A 16600-nucleotide genomic window follows, 5' to 3' on the forward strand; every position below is an offset into this window, starting at 1 on the left:
CTTTCTTTCACTGTTTATTCTGCCTCTTTCAAATCCTAGCAAGTCCCCCTCCCCATCTGAGTCTGACTCCAACATAGCATTGTTTAAAAGACTCTAAATGTTTAGGTTGTTCATTGCAAGTGCTCCCTACACTTTGTTACATTGTTTTCTTCCCCCTTTCTGTGGTTTCTAAGTGACATGTTTGCTCCTCTTTTATTTGCTTTGAGTCTGTCACTTTGTGAATGGACTCCTTGGTTACTGTCATCTGTATTTATGAATGTACTGGTAAATGAATTCAATCTGTTTGCATGAAATAATTCACAATTAACTAAATTCATTCTGTTTGAATAAAGACTTCGAATCATATTCATTATATTTATTTATTTGATTAAACATATTAAATGAATTAGAGCTATTTAAATTCACTATGGTGTGGGTATTAAAATATTACCCAAATCATGATATTGTTCACTGATTCTCTAATTCTTAACTTAGAGCAACTCTTAATTTCATCCATTTGACTAATGTGATTGAATCCATGAATCTCTATTTGTTGCTGTTGAATTCTCTGGAAAAATAGCCTTTAAATAGTTTAGGAAGGAAGGTTGCCTTTTCATACTGTTCCGGAACTCCATCACTTCTCTCTAGCATTGTTTCTTTTTTGCATTGGTAATGTCAATGAATTCTTCATTTACATGGAAGCGTCCTTTTGGTGTTCTAGTTGCTTAGGAACGCAGTGCAATTCAGTTTTCTCAGCGATTAAATTTGTAGCCCCTGGCCTTGACCAAGCAGGTCACCCAGATTTCTTTATTTTAAGCTTTCATTTTTATTTTCTTTATAATTTGTAAAAATGTTATGGTCTGATCTGTCTGGTTCTGTTTTCTTTGGTGTTTTTAGTTGTTTTGGAGGCTTTAATATAACACTATCCAAATCACAGTCACTTGGTGAAATAAATATTTTTTTAATGTAGCCTTTTTACTACCCTCAGAGACTCATGGTTTTGTGGTCATCTAGGTTGGATAAATAAATTTGTTTTCCCAGGCCAAAATTTGTTGGGAGCTGTTTGTTTCCTCAATCCTTGCATTTTGCTTTTGCTTTTCTGTTGGCAAAGATGTGTGAATACCACCAGAACCCTAACTGGGTGTTTTCTTTTTCTTCTGTAAATTGTTCCTTTTTATTTTCTAATCTTCTCCTGCCTAATTAAAAGATATTTGATCAAATGGAGAACACATCTTGCTGGTTAGGCAGGAAATTGAAATCCAATGTGAAGGGAGAAGCAGTCAACAGTTTAAGCAGAAAAGGACTTTGGACTCCTGAATCACCTGCAAACATATGGGAAATAACCTAACAGTACATGGATTGTGACTGTGTGCCAACCGGAGAATGTGAAGCTCAAGTAAAACAGGAAGTATATCTCCTAAGAAACTCTTCCTTCCTATGCTCAAGCTATTTTTCTACAAAGACACAAAGTCTGGAATATAAAAGATGTGCTACACAACTTTCTTATAAAAAGAAACACTTCTCACTCTATGGTGTTAATTCATCTTCAATAATAATTCAACAATAAATTCCACCCTTTTGTAATCTGTGACCACTAATGACTAGTATTTAGTGCAGTATCCTCAAAATAATGGAGATTTGGAAAATGTTTCTTGGATTTAGGATAGACCTATACACAGAAAGATATTGCAAATTATGCTAATTGTCTTAACGTAGGGCCTGGAACATACTGGCAGCAAAGTGTCTTGCTGCTCAGGAATTCTGTGACAGGACTTGAAAAAAGCCAGATGGCAATGGAAAGAGGCTGCCTTGATCCTACTGCTGAAGGGATAAAACTGACAACTTACTCTTACTTGACAGAAGGCTGATTAGTTGAAAAGTATTATGCAGTCCATATGTTATATGATCCAAGCTGAAATAGAACTTCAGCAAGACCAGTGACAGCTGGGAGGTATTGTAAGCCAAGGAGAAAAGCCTGTCACCCTCAGTCAGTGAATACTTTTCACCTTTACTGAACCTTGAAGAGCCCTCTAATTTCCCATTGTACATGACAACTATTTGCACACAATGATCTTGTACTACTATTTGGCAACAGCACCAATCATATCACTAACTAATGAAACAAAATGTTAATTGCACAGTATGATCTGTTTTTATCCATTGATAACAAGAAGAAATAATTTTAAGAACACTAAAAACTCTAGATTTTTGTTTTTGTCTGCCTGCAGACAAGATTTTTCTGCAATCCCAGGATCTAAGCAGGAAATAAGGAAGGGTTATTAATTAAGGACATTAATTATATAGATATTTCATTGTGCATTTTCCTATTCAGAATTTTAATTTCCTATTTATATACATCATATATTTCCAAAATACCTGCATTTACTAGAGTCTAGTGTCTACTGTGCCATCGAAATTTGAGGTGCATATTACCCCCCACCCCCACCCCAACAAAAGGCTTGATGGAAAACAATGCCATTTCTCCTTCCTTTAGAAAATCCTGAGAGATGAAGGAGAAATGACTTGGGGAGGGAAGTTGCTGCTCCACCATCAGGCTGAGGCTGGCAAGTTTGCTAGCCTCAGCCTGACAGAGAGACACAGGCACCTTTTGGTGCATGATTCTAATACGCCATCGAGTGTAATGCACATCTCCATTTTGGCTAAACAATTAAGCCAAAAAAGATGTGCATTACATTTGAGTAAATATGGTACATCTCATCTCTAATATCACATTCTGATTCTTGGCATAATAACAATAATAATAATGATGCAGGGGGCTTCTGCAAGTGAAACAAACAGTAGAGGAAGAAAAACACGCCCTGGCAGATTATGTGAAAGGCAGTCAAGAACCAACATTGAGGGAAGTCAACAGTAGTAAACTGCTTCAAGTTCAAAATACAAAGAGTGAATACTGTAAAAACACGATCCAGAGCAGAAGAGAAAATTGGCAAAAGAAGGCTCTCCATTGACAGTTCCTGAAAAAATCGAGAATCAAATTGATAAAGAAAAAACATGGCTGTGGCTCACAAATGGAACTTTGAAAAAGGAGACGGAGGGCCTGATTCTGGCAGCCCAAGAACAAGCCATTAGAACCAATGCCATCAAAGCCAAAACTGAAAAGTCGACAACAGATCCCAAATGTAGGCTATGCAAGGAAGCAGATGAAACAATAGATCACGTCCTCAGCTGCTGCAAGAAGATCATACAGACTGACTACAAGCAGAGGCATAACACCGTTGCTCAAATGATTCATTTGAACTTGTGCCACTAATACCATCTGCCCGCGACAAAGAACTGGTGGGATCACAAGCCAGAAAAAGTTACAGAGAATGAGCATGTCAAGCTACTCTGGGACTTCCGAATTCAGACAGACAGGGTTCTGGAGCACAATACTCCTGACCTCACGATCATGTTAAGACAAAGTATGGATTGTCGATGTCGCAATCCCAGGTGACGGCAGAATTGAGGAGAAACAACTGGAAAAGTTGACATGATACGAGAATTTAAAGACTGAACTACAAAGACTCTGGCACATGCCAGTCAAGGTGGTCCCAGTGGTGATTGACACACTAGGTGCAATGCCTAAAGACCTTGGCCTGCACTTAAACACAATCGGCGCTGACAAAATTACCATCTGCCAGCTTCAGAAGGCCACCTTACTGGAATCTGCTCGCATTATTCACCGATACATCACACAGTCCTAGACACTTGAGAAGTTTCTGACGTGTGATCCAATTCAACAGCCAGCAGAGTGTCTATTGTGGACTTATTTTGTTGTTTCAAATAATAATAATAATAATAATGCTTTATTGTAGTCTGCCCTATCTCCCCCGGGGGACTCAGGGCAGCTCCCAACATTCTAAAGGCAAACATTCAATGCCGGTATAAAACAAGAAAAATATAAACACACACAATACATTACAATACATTATACAATGAATTAAAACAAGTAAATCAAATCATTATCCTTAAATAAACATCATTTTAACCATTAAAAGTCAGCTAAAGTAAATACAGTTGACTTCGTATGTTATAGATACTTTGCAGAAGTCTAGATTACTATGAAAACGAAGAAACACTTAGAACAGTGTTTCTTACATAGTAAAAAAAAGTATGTTTGTGCATGGCTTCTCAAGTACACACATTTTTGACCACAAACTTTTACAGAACATACATCACCTTTTTCAATGCAGTTGATTGCCTCATATCATACAGTACAATATTCCTGTCTGAAGCACAGCTTCCCAAAAGATACATCTGAGAAAAGACAGTTGTAAAAATATCGTGAATTATTTGGTAAACAGCTGAAGGCAGTGCTGCAGAGTTCGAAGAGGCACGAATGGAGGGCTTAAGGGAGAAACGTGCCAAGAGGAAGACCCGTCAAGCCAACCCTGACCGGGACTGGCTTCCACTTGGAAACCAATGTCCTCACTGCGGTAGAACATGCAGATCAAGAATAGGTCTCTTCAGCCGCCTAAGAACCCACCCCCAAGACCCCACAGATGGAAGACCATCATCCTCGAACTACGAGGGATCGCCTAAGTAAGTAAAGTAAGTAAGAAGGCAGAAACCACTGAGCAAAATTCCAGGACCTAAGTGAAATAATATATAATGGGTCCTGAATCAGCATCATATTTTTAACAGTGCAATTTTCAAAGACATCAAAATGCAAAACATCAGTTGTGATCTTTAATCTATTCCTTTTTTTCCCTTGAAGTAATGCTGCGGAATTAAAATAATTACTTTTCCTAGCTTCCAAGTTTTTGTAATCTGAGCATGAATGGCAAGCAATGACAGAGAAACATTTATTTTACTAATTGTGTACATTAGCTATAATACCATGCATATAACAACTGCATGTATTCCTTAAGGTTAATAACTCCACCATAATGTGTTTTCATGTTTTTTCTGATATGTGGCAACCAAAAGGTAATCCAATCACAGGGGTTTTCCTGGCAAGATTCAGTCAAAGGAGATTTGCCTTTGTCTGAAGTTGAGTGACTTTGATTTGCCAAAGATCACCCAGTAGGTTTCCATGGCTGAGTGGTGATTCCAACACTGGCCTCCGGACTCATTGCCCACCACACTGGCTCATGTACACAAAAGCCATATTGCAATATTATTTTTAATGCATAACACTAAAACATTTTTATCTCATAATACACATTTCCTTTGAATTCACCTACCATTAGGTTCCTTAATTTGTCTTTTCCAAATTCCACTTACCAACATGCTGTTCCCTTTTCTACAAACATTTTTTATATGACTGTCATGTTGCTGGTACCAAAATATTTAATCACAGTGGTTCTAACAGAATATATAAACAAATTATTACCTCAATTGGATTGAATTTAACACTGCTGATGCTATCAACTCCCCAGGTCAAAGAACATAAAGGACTGGTTCTCTGTTCATCCCAAATATCAACTTGATGGCCACATGTAGCAAAAACAGGATCCTTCCAGTGATGGTCAATTCCAGTGTACACTGTCTTCAAAATGCAAATGAAAAACATTAATAATTTGTTTTCTACTAAGAGGCTTTTTCTGGCACCACAAAGTCACATGCCATCAGACACACCAACAGAGCAGTTTGGGTGTGAAAGCAAGGAAAAGGTCTGGGTCACCCTTATCTCTCCAAGATAATTCCAAAATTTGTCTGCCAGGATCCACAAGATGTCAGAGACATGAACAGCACTCTAGATGAGGAAGTCCCACCTCTGAAGTTATTCTTAACATCCTGACTGTCTGTTTTGATGGTATATCAAATATAAGATCCTTCCAAGAATTTACAGTATAAATCTTCCAAATACAATCCAAAAATAGACTTTCTCTTTACCTCCCACTATAGGCCTTCATTAAGTGTTACAGCTCTGCCAAGGATTTCCTATTGGAGCAGATTTTTACATGTTAAAGTAGGGAGAACAGGAGGAAGAGGCATTCACCAATCTGAGTGGGACCAGACAGCATCTATCAATGAACTGGGGCTATTAGTAGCTATGATCCTACATAAAGCATCTCAAAACCACAAAAACTGTAGGCAAAACCTGTAACAGTCTTCCATATAAATAAATTTGTTATTTTGTAAGTACCTAAAGCACAAAGATGCAGATACATAAGAACAATATAGAGTGTAAAAGTTGAATGAACATCCCTTTAAAAGCTAAATTGTCACTTTTTGAAGTCAATCTACAGAATTGTAATTATGAAATAAGATACCCTTGTTTTGCCAAAGTAAATCCTTGGAGACATCAAAATATTGACTGTCAAATCTATCTGATTCAGATTTCAGACACCAGCAATATAATTAAGTAATATTAATTAAACACAATCAAACAAGGTTAAACCAGTAGGAGACTGAACTAAATATGATTCAGTGTAAGGAAATGCCAAGCGACATATGTTTGACTGCAAAAAGTCGATTTCACTCATACACTGAAGTAACCTGAGCTGACAGCAAAAGGCTAAGAAAGGAATGTTTTGTTTGTGGCCAGTAGCCTGATGCAATATCAGTCTAGTGTATATCTGCTGTAAAAAAACAAAAAAAAACAAAGCCCAGTTTCATAATTTGGAATATGGTCAACATTTCAAAAAGAAATTTGAAAGATGCTGAAATGAAGTGGCTAAAATAACAGTGGTCATCCCCTACTCTTGATCTGTATAGGTGAACAGAGCAAAAGTGAAACAGTAGAAACACAACCCCAAGAGACATTAGCATTTTAGTAATTGGGAGCTGAACCCAATATAGACTATCCTTAAAATTCCTTTCATATTAGCCAATAGATGTGAACAACTTCTAGAAAGTTTTATTCCCAAATTATCTCACTTTATTTATATTCACGAATCTCATTTGTTGCATCACTGCCTGTTTATCTCTTTTTTATATTTAAACAGACTGCATCTAATTTTTCCTTACAGTTTTAAAGATTGGAAGAAAAAACATACAAACCAGACTGTAAAACAGAAAACGAAAGGTAATATTGAGTCATGAAGTTATAACATTTTTGCAAATGATTCAAAACTCTTTTTATGTAGATTTGGAATCAACAGTTATTCTCTTTATGCTTCTTTAGATTGTCAATTGTATTAATAGTTTTATTACAACAGCAAACAGTAATTGTCACAACAAGTACCCTCTACTCTACCAACTATAGTCCAGGTTCAAAGGCATTTTGTACTTCAGATCATATCCAAGTACTGTAATATAATACTTGTGTATCATGTAAAATGGACACATAACTTTTTTAAAAAGTAGCACCTAACATACCTTTCCAAGAATTGTATTTATTGGTTCCTCTGCTTCCCCATAAGCTGGTCCTTCCATTTTCCACTGCTTCACTGTTTTATCATCCCCAACCTAATGATTGTAGAGATGAAAAGTTCATTTTCAAAGCTAAAAAATTAACTACTCAATTATAAGGATCTTTATCAAGATATTTAGATATTAATGCACAAACTTAAATCCAATTACTAGTCCCAATTAGTGCAGACTCAGTAAATCAGTGGAATTTAAGTAAGTGTTGATTTACTATTCACCAACTGATTCAATGAATCTACCCAAGTTGGGACTAGCAACTGAATGTAGGCTATAACTATTGAGGAGTCTTCAAATTACTGCAATCCCAATTTTTCATAAAATTAGAGCTATTTCTTGTTCTATTTTGTGTTTAGGTAATCCTTCTACACTTTTTATGCAATCGAACTATGAAAACATGTGCATTTCTGTGAGTAACAGAGTACAAATAGTATAAAATATAAAATGATAAATGATGCAGACTACTTACAGTAACTATACCAGTGTCAAAACATTGTCTTTGGCTGAAATACTATACACTCTCACTAGAAATCATACAAATTCTCAAATGCCTATGCAAATACATTTAACTGGGCAACACAATTGTTTTAAAAATAAATTATTTTTCTTAGTCTCACAAAATTCAGCAGTCATATTTACCAAAAAGGTAGCAGAAAATAATTTGTGAATAATCACAAGTGGAGAGGTACTCTGATTGTGCTTTTCCTGCATGGAAGGGGGTTTGACTAGATGGCCTATGTGGTCTCTTCCAACTCTGTTATTCTGTTATTCTATGAAAGCCTACTGTATTATTTATGAACCTGTTTTAGGATCTCAAAGAAATGCAGCAGGCCCTTACCGAGCAGGGGGCTCTCACAAGATTGGCAGATCTCTCAGCTTGCTCCATGCTTCCAAAAGGAAGAACAAGTATGAAACACTAAAAATTCATACTGTTCAAAGATGCATTATTAATTAAGTGAAATATAAAATAAGAATAACTGATTGTATTATTTAGATAAAATTTGCCATAGAAGGGATTAATAAAAAGCAAATTTGATCAATATTACATTTCTCTTCTTCACTCTATTATACTTACAGTGAAGAAAGAGGAACCACAAAAGCGGGTACACATTCCTCTCACAAAACCCTCATGTGCTTGTAATGTGCGAATGCAGACACGGTTCATCAGGTTCCAGATTCTAACCTGTGAAAACAGACAATAAAATTGTTATATCTACTACTAATTCAGAATTAATATTTCTTGCAACAAACAGTTGATGTCTTTTTGAAATATGGACAACAGTAACATAATTCATCTGAGTGTATAGTTTCTTCTGCTATGTCTAGCAAAATACAGTAAGTAGGCACAAGAGATGTGTGCGGTATTTGTTGCATTTCTTTCTTTCATTTGTATTTCTATTTTATACCATCAATTCGGATGGCACAAAATGGAAAGGCCCTCCTAAACAAAAAAGCAATTGAAATGAAAGGCAGGCAGGAACTAGTATCGGCTCCAAGTCTGCTTTTCAGATCGATCAGCTGCAGGCCTTGCGAGGCCCAGGTGTGTAGGGTGAAAGGCTGCACCCGTAGGCTCAAAGCTCCTGGGCCTAGGGGTGCAGGCTTTGGGCCTACGCATCCAGGCCTCACAGGAGGAGTGCTCCTTACTCAGCACTTGGCTGTAGGCCCTGCGAGGCCCAGATGCGTATGCCCAAAGCCTGCACCCCTAGGCCTGGGTGCTTTGGGCCGAAAAAAAACCCCAGATATTTCAGCCCAGAAGACAAAACAAAACAAATGTCTGACCTCCCGATTTCGAGAGGTTAGAAGAAAACGGAACAGGGCCCCACCAAAAGTCAGGACACGAAACGGCACGAGGTAAGTCCTGAATGCACACCACTAGTAGGTACTCCTCTTGCAAGCTGGATTAAGACCAAGCAAATATCTGAAGATGGAATCAAGGGTTAATCTGACAGAGCTTCATTTGGTTGTTTCATTTTTCAGAACTGGTATTATAATTAGAATTTTGAACTTCTGCAATTCACGCATCTTGGGGTGAAATTGGATGACTTTCCCAATAAGAAGCTTTGATACTAAGGATGAAAAAAATTCCAATTAACAACTGATCACATGCACACTGTTATTACCGTACAATTCTATGCCTGCTTGGAAGAGATGTATCATTAGAATTCAATAGCACTTCCAAATAAGTAAACATAATATCCATAGACATTTTCTATAGACATAGAAGAAGAATTCATCCAATCTCTATACTTCCTAAAGCTTTCTACACTTCTCCTCAAAATATTGTTTTGCAAAGGATAAGATACATCTATGGAGCAGCAAGAGTAACAGTTTAGCAACCTAAATCCAAGATGGTCTGTCTTCACTTTAAAAGACCATGCTCCAGGACACCAAATCTAAGTATTAAAACTAAGGCTGCAATCGAGGGGTGCAATCTATTAGTCTAATAGTCTACTATGCTGACATACTGTGCCCTTTCCACATTTTGGTAATAGAAAGCAGAGGGCCAGCAGCTGAAAAGGAAGCAGGAGGTTAGCTCTTCTTGCGGGGAGTCCTGACTCTTGGAGTGTGCTAGAAAGCTGAGTGTTTGTTTGTTTCGTATTGTTTAAAGGCTGGGTGCTTGTTTGTAAGGTGGTGTGTTTGTTTTTACAGCTTTATAGTTATCGGGTGTCTAGTGTGCTGATACCTCTGCTTCAGAAAAGGAAAAAGTTATAGTTTATGTCCCGGCATGGAATGCTTGCCGTTTATATGTTGTGCTCCACCCTGAGTCCCCATAGGGATGAGAAGGACAGAATAGAAAAGTTTTAAATATGTAAATAAATAAGTTCCCTAATGTCCTTAAGTGTAGCAAGTCAGTCCTCCACTTGCTGGATCTTCTCATCCATTGAAGCAAACTGTTTGCACTTGCTGCAGATGTAGCTTGCCAGGTGTTCAGGTGAGAAGATGAACATCCAGCAGCCTCTGCAGGTAACTACAACGCGTCTCTGCTCCTGGTGACTTAGGTTACCAAGCAGGACATTTTACAGAACTCTGGTCCCTCTTCTCAAAACATCTCACTTAATTCCTCCCCTATGTTTGTGAGATGACTGTTGTTTACACTGTGCGTGCCACTAGGTTACTTGTTCCAACCCCGGAAAGGCCACATGACTTACTTCAAGCTTCATCCCTTAATCATATGGCCTAAGCTCCACTCCCACTCAAGCATACCACCTCAAACTTGGTCTGAAGCAGAGGTATCAGCACACATTCCATCTTGTCAACATCTCCCTTCAATTGCAGTGCCCAGAATTGGACACAGTATTCCAGGTGTGGTCTGACCAAGGCGGAATAGAGGGGTAGCATGACTTCCCTGGATCTAGACACCTAACTGAAGGTTTCCCTAGCTCATATTTGACTAGTTTGTTTGCCAGAAGGGGACCTTGTCAAAGGCCTTACTGAAATTCAGGTACGCTACATCCATGGCATTCCCTGTATCGACCCAACTTGTAACTCTATCGGGGGAAAAAACCAGATTAGTCTGGCATGACTTGTTTTTGATAAATCCATGTTGACTATTAGCAATAACCTCATTCGTTTCTAAGTGTTTGCAGACCACTTCCTTAACGATCACATTAGAAGTAGGAGGAAGAGGATCAGGAATCATTCTGTGAATCTGGAGTTGCACAATTCGAAGTTCTCTCACCAGTAACAGATGATGAGGAAGTACAGCACGTTGGGGAGAATGATACAACTTAAGTGGGCTGTCCTTGATGAATACAATGCAGAATAATACCACACTGGGAAGGATGAGGGGATCTTGGACATATCTGACTGAACTGTTCTTGATTAATGCATGGGGAAGGTCTCTGAGGAGGAGGCCAGTTTAGAGCTACAGAATCCAGTCGAAAATAAAGAGGAATAGGAACAAGAGCAACAAGGTCAGGTCTTAGGAGACCTGTAGAGCACCCTACAGGAAAGTGACGCTGTCAGTCATCACAGGAGATGCGAGCTGCTATAGGGGACTCCCTCTTGAGAGGAAGAGAAGAAGTGATTTGCAAACCTGTCAGGATGTCTCAAGAAGTATGCTGTCTCCCTGGTCTAAAAATCGACCATGTAACTGACTAGCTGATGAGACTCATCAAGCCCACTGACCACCACACTTTCCTGTTGGGTCATGTAGGAACCAAAAATACTGCAAGGCAGTCTTCAAAAGATCAGAAAGGATTTTGAAGCTCTCAGAAAAAAGCTAAAAGATCTAATATACATATATATCCTCCCAGTTGCAAGACATGGGACAACTCTATGATTCTAAGCAGTGGTCACAGGGGTAGGAAGCTGCTAGTTCTTCATTGCCTGCCTTCAGGGGTGGAGAGGGGCACTCTTTGGAGTTAAAAACACTCAGTGAGAAATGGTTTGAGAAACTGCCTATCATGTTGGCACAGGAAATTTTCTAAAATACACAGACAGAAAACCTTTAACTCTGATAACTACCCCAAAAACGAGCCAGTCTAAAATGGCAGCTGCTTCCTTCCATGCTTGCTGCAACTGATTATTTCATCAAGAGGCACTCCCATCCTTTTCCACAGCACTGGCACTACCAGTGTTGCCTATGACTCAACTGCTATAATTGGGTTGATAGCAGAGTGCAGTCCTGTAACTTGTCAAGGTGCAGACATGACTGAAATGCAGAAACATTTTGCTTTCATAACATTAGGCACCATCACTCATCTGATCTTTTCCACCGATTTTTAAACAATCGTCCTTATACTTACTTCTCCATCACATGCTCCAGACAAAATGGTAGACAAGCTCTCTGGATGCTTAGCAATGCAATTGATGCCATCCCTATGGCCATCTAATGATGCAACGAAAGGCTTTGCAAATACACGCTCCAATTTTGTGGCATTTAGGGCCCGTGTGTATTCCCGTGCAACCTCAAATGGATGTAATGCAGGATCATAATTCCGGGGAACTAGAGTAAGAAAAATAATAATGATATGCAGAAAAGGAAAAAAATACCGTTGAACAGCTTTTCTTTTTATGCAGAACGGAATGAGATAGTTAATCTATAGTTAAATTCTATACTAGAATTTAAATTCTTAGTACTTCAGTTATGTTCTACAAAACTAGGCATTATAACAGGCATGTTACTCAGTATGGTGCCTCTTGGAACAAAGATCAAGACTGCAAGAAGGTTTCGGAAACAATCTGTTTACTACTTCAGGTAAATATTTTTAAATGTCAATGTTTTGGCTCCAGAATGCACATTTATGAACTGATTTAACTGAAGATTGGTACGCAAGGCAACTTACACATTAAAAAGATAGCAATTAAAAAGCATACAAAGTCAACATTAAAACTAAACGATTAACTGCATTAAAAGCGTATACACTAAAAATGTTTTTAAAGTCAACCAGCACAATGTTAACATGATATAGCACTTACCATACATCCCTTTTGTTAAAAACCTTCAATTTTAAAATGTAAAAAGTGTTTGCCTGCCAATGGAATAACCCAGAATAATGCTGTGTTTTGATATGTATGTGTAAATACAGATATCAATACAAATGCACACCCACGTTTTTGAGCAGTCTTGCACTTCAAAAATTTAAAAGACTGAAGCTGTGCCTAGAAAATGGCAGCTACAATCACAACGAGGGTGACTGATCAAGAGTATAAAAAGCGGCAAGAACATGCATAAGGCACAAAAGACAGGAACCCATGTGATTTGTGAAGTGCTCTTCACAAAGCGTTCAAAAGGTGTTCTATCGCAGCCAACATCAAAACTTATATGTATTACCCTCCCAATGTATACTACTGGACTATACATAAAGAGTGTTTCGAAGAGATAGACCCAATTTGCAATGGCTATACTGTATCACTACAACCATGAACTGCCCATGAATGAAACTCTTATCACTTGAAAGGGTGGCACATAGAGTTTCAAGTGATGTGATAGATGCTGCACAAATAGCCCCTCAGACATTCGCAAGATGGTAACCCCGCAGTGTAAGGTCTAATGAAGAATTCTTCATTTGCTGAGCCTTTTAAAAAAGATTCAATTCTGCCTCAAAATGGTTAGTATCAGTCTATGTTGAATATTAAATATTGAGTTTACTACCCTTTTAATACATTAGTGGCCTATGCTTTCATTTACAAAAATTAAATCAGAGTTATAACCATGCTTCCATCAACCACTATTAAATGATGATGGTAATTTACTGTCATGGAAGAGGCGCCTGGACTCTGACTTTGGACTGTGTGGTTTTTAATAATTGGTTTTAATGTTTTGATATTTTAATTTTATGGTTTTTAATGCATATGTTTACATTTTTATTCTATGTTTGTATATGCGGCATCAAATTGTTGCCTACTTGTGAGCCACTCTGAGTCTCGCTCAGGGTGGGAAGGGTGCGGTATAAATTAATAAATAAAAACATTTGTAACTTTTTCTGTAATTGTAACATATTGCCATCATGAAATATAGTACTTTGAAAAGTGGCTCCATCATTCTGAAACACAGGGGGATACTCCTTATCCAAAATACTTAGGACTAGAGGTGTTTTGGATTTCAGATTTTCTATGGGAGGGGAGAGATTTTAGATTATGATATTTAGAGATGGGATCCAAATCTAAGCATGAAATTCATTCATGTTGCACATAGACATAACCTGTAGGTAATTTTATACAATACGCAGCCAACCATGTGAATAGTTTGGGATTTGGGAGTATTGTGAATTTGGGATTTCTGGGTGATGGCTGTTGAATCTATATTTCTAATGAGATATAGAATCATGGCATTGAAAGAGACCTCATGGGCCATCCAGTCCAACCCGCTGCTAAGAAGCAGAAAAATTGCATTCAAAGCACCCCCCAACAGATGGCCATCCAGTCTCTACTTAAAAGCCTCCAAAGAAGTAACCTCCACCACACTCTGGAGCAGAGAGTTCCACTGTTGAACAGCTCTCACAGTTAGGAAGTTCTTCCTAATGTTCAGGTGGAATCTCCTTTCCTGTAGTTTGAAGCCACTGTTCCATGTCCTAGTCTCCAGGGCAGCAGAAAACAAGCTTCCCCTCACATCTTGATACATGGCCCTTATCATGTCTCCTCTCAGCCTACTCTTCTGCAGGCTAGCCCAGCAGTATAAGCCACTCCTCATAGGGCTTATTCTCCAGACCCTTGATCATTTTAGTCACCCTCCTCTGAACACATTCCAGCTTGTCAATCTCTTCCTTCAATTGTGGTGCCCAGAATTGGATACAATATTCCAGGTGTGGTCTGACCAAGGCGGAATAGAGGGGTTGCATGACTTCCCTGCATCGAGACACTGTACTCCTATTTATGCAGGCCAAAATCCCATTGGCTTTTTAAGCTGCCACATAACATTATTGGCTCATGTTTAACTTGTTGTCCACAAGGACTCCAAGATCTTTTTCACATCCAGGCGTCCCCCAGTCTGTATCTTTGCATTTCATTTTTCTGCCCAAGTGGAATATCTTGTATTTGTCCCTGTTGAACTTCATTTTGTTAGTTTTGGCCAATCATCTCTCTAATCTGTGAAGGTCATTTTGGATTCCGCTCCTGCTTTCTGGAGTATTGGCTTTCCCTCCCACTCATTTATGTTTCACATAAACCAGGCCTGGGCCAACTTGGGCTCTCCAGGGGTTTTGGACTTCAACTCCCACAATTCCTAACAACCTCCCGGCTGTGTTGTCGAAAGCTTTCATGGCCGGTCTCACAGGGTTGCTGTATGGCCATGTTCTAGAAGTATTCTCTCCTGACGTTTCGCCCACATCTATGGCAGGCATCCTCAGAGGTTGTGAGGTATGGAGAAACTCAGCAAGGAAGGTTTATATATATCTTTGGAAAGTCCAGGGTGAGGGAAGAACTTTTGTCAGTTGGAGGCCAGCGTGAATGTTGCAGTTAATCACCCTAATTTGCATTGAAGGGCTTAATCTACTGGCTACTTTCTGCCTGGGGGCATCCTTTGTTAGCTGCCCCTGGTTCCCATGTCTCAGAGTGTTGCTTCTTATTTACTGTTCTGATTTTTGAGTTTTTTAATACTGGTAGCCAGATTTTGTTCATTTTCAAGGTTTCCTCCTTTTTGTTGCAGTTGTCCACATGATTGTGGATTTCAATGGCTTCTCTGTGTAGTCTGACATGATAGTTGTTGGAGTGGTCAAGCATTTCTATGTTCTCAAATAATATACTGTGTCCCGGCTGTTAGAAATGGTAGGAGTTGAAGTCCAAAACCCCTAGAGCAGGGGTCCCCAAACTAAGGCCCGGGGGCCGGATGCGGCCCTCCGAGGTCATTTACCTGGTCCCCGCCCTCAGTTTTATAATATATTGTATATACATATAATATTGATAATAATATTATAATGTAATACAATATAACACTAATAATACCATAAAATAATATTAATTATATATTCTATATTACATATAATATTACTAATAATATTACAGTATAGTGGTATAGTTCAATATAGTAATATATAATGCTAATATTGTGCTATGCTAATAATGTAATATGTTGTATGTACATATAATTTGCAAGCCACTCTGAGTTCCCTTTGGGGTGAGAAGGGTGTGATACAAATGTAGTAAATAAATGCAGTAAACAAATAATAAATAAATAAATAAATTTTAGACTTAGGCTCGCCCAAAGTCTGAAATGACTTGAAGGCACACAACAACAACAACAACAACAACCCTAATTAACTTGACTATCTCATTGGCCAGAAGCAGGACCACACTTCCCATTGAAATCCTGATAAATGTATGTTGGTTAAAATAGTTTTTATTTTTAAATATTGTATTGTTCTTTCATTGTTTTTGTTGTTGTTGTTGTTGTTTTTGCACTACAAATAAGACATGTGCAGTGTGCATCGGAATTTGTTTGTATTTTTTTTTCCAAATGATAATCCGGCCCCTCAACAGTCTGAAGGATTGTGGACCGGCCCTCGGCTTAAAAAGTTTGAGGACCCCTACCCTAGAGGGCCTAGGTTAGGTTCCAAAAATAATCCTAGACTCACCCCGCTGCAGGTCCTGCTTGGTCTCCCGTACATAATCGTCCGGGTTCCGGCTCAACACCTTCACTTTCATCCTCCCTCGCCTCTGCTCCTCTCAGCTGTTCCTGCAAGTGAACCACATGGATGGAGGGGGAACGGAGGAAGGGAACTAAACAACTTCCGGGTCAAAGAAATAGGTAAAGCTTATGACAGGAATTGGAGGAAGCAGAAGGACCTATCAGAACACTAAGCCCCGCCCTGAAAGAGGCCTGGCGGAGGATACTGAAACGTGATTGGAGGAGTCATACATGATTGAC

At 38.7% G+C, this 16600-nt stretch overlaps 1 protein-coding gene across 1 annotated transcript in view; it reads right to left on the reverse strand.

Moving 5' to 3' along the window:
* dcaf13 (DDB1 and CUL4 associated factor 13) overlaps positions 1-16556 on the reverse strand; it is a 30160-nt gene extending 13604 nt beyond the window's left edge. Inside the window, exons 1-6 of the mRNA XM_003219450.3 lie at positions 16308-16556; positions 12042-12241; positions 8369-8476; positions 7246-7335; positions 5315-5470; positions 4159-4236 (exon numbers count right to left, since the gene is read on the reverse strand). Of these exons, the coding sequence (XP_003219498.1) occupies positions 4159-4236; positions 5315-5470; positions 7246-7335; positions 8369-8476; positions 12042-12241; positions 16308-16377 (702 nt within the window). The 5' untranslated portion in view covers positions 16378-16556. The remainder of the gene's footprint in view (positions 1-4158; positions 4237-5314; positions 5471-7245; positions 7336-8368; positions 8477-12041; positions 12242-16307) is intronic.
* Between the last annotated feature and the right edge of the window lie 44 nt (positions 16557-16600).

This window comes from Anolis carolinensis, chromosome 4 (genome assembly GCF_035594765.1).
Source record: "Anolis carolinensis isolate JA03-04 chromosome 4, rAnoCar3.1.pri, whole genome shotgun sequence".
Taxonomy (NCBI): domain Eukaryota; kingdom Metazoa; phylum Chordata; class Lepidosauria; order Squamata; family Dactyloidae; genus Anolis; species Anolis carolinensis.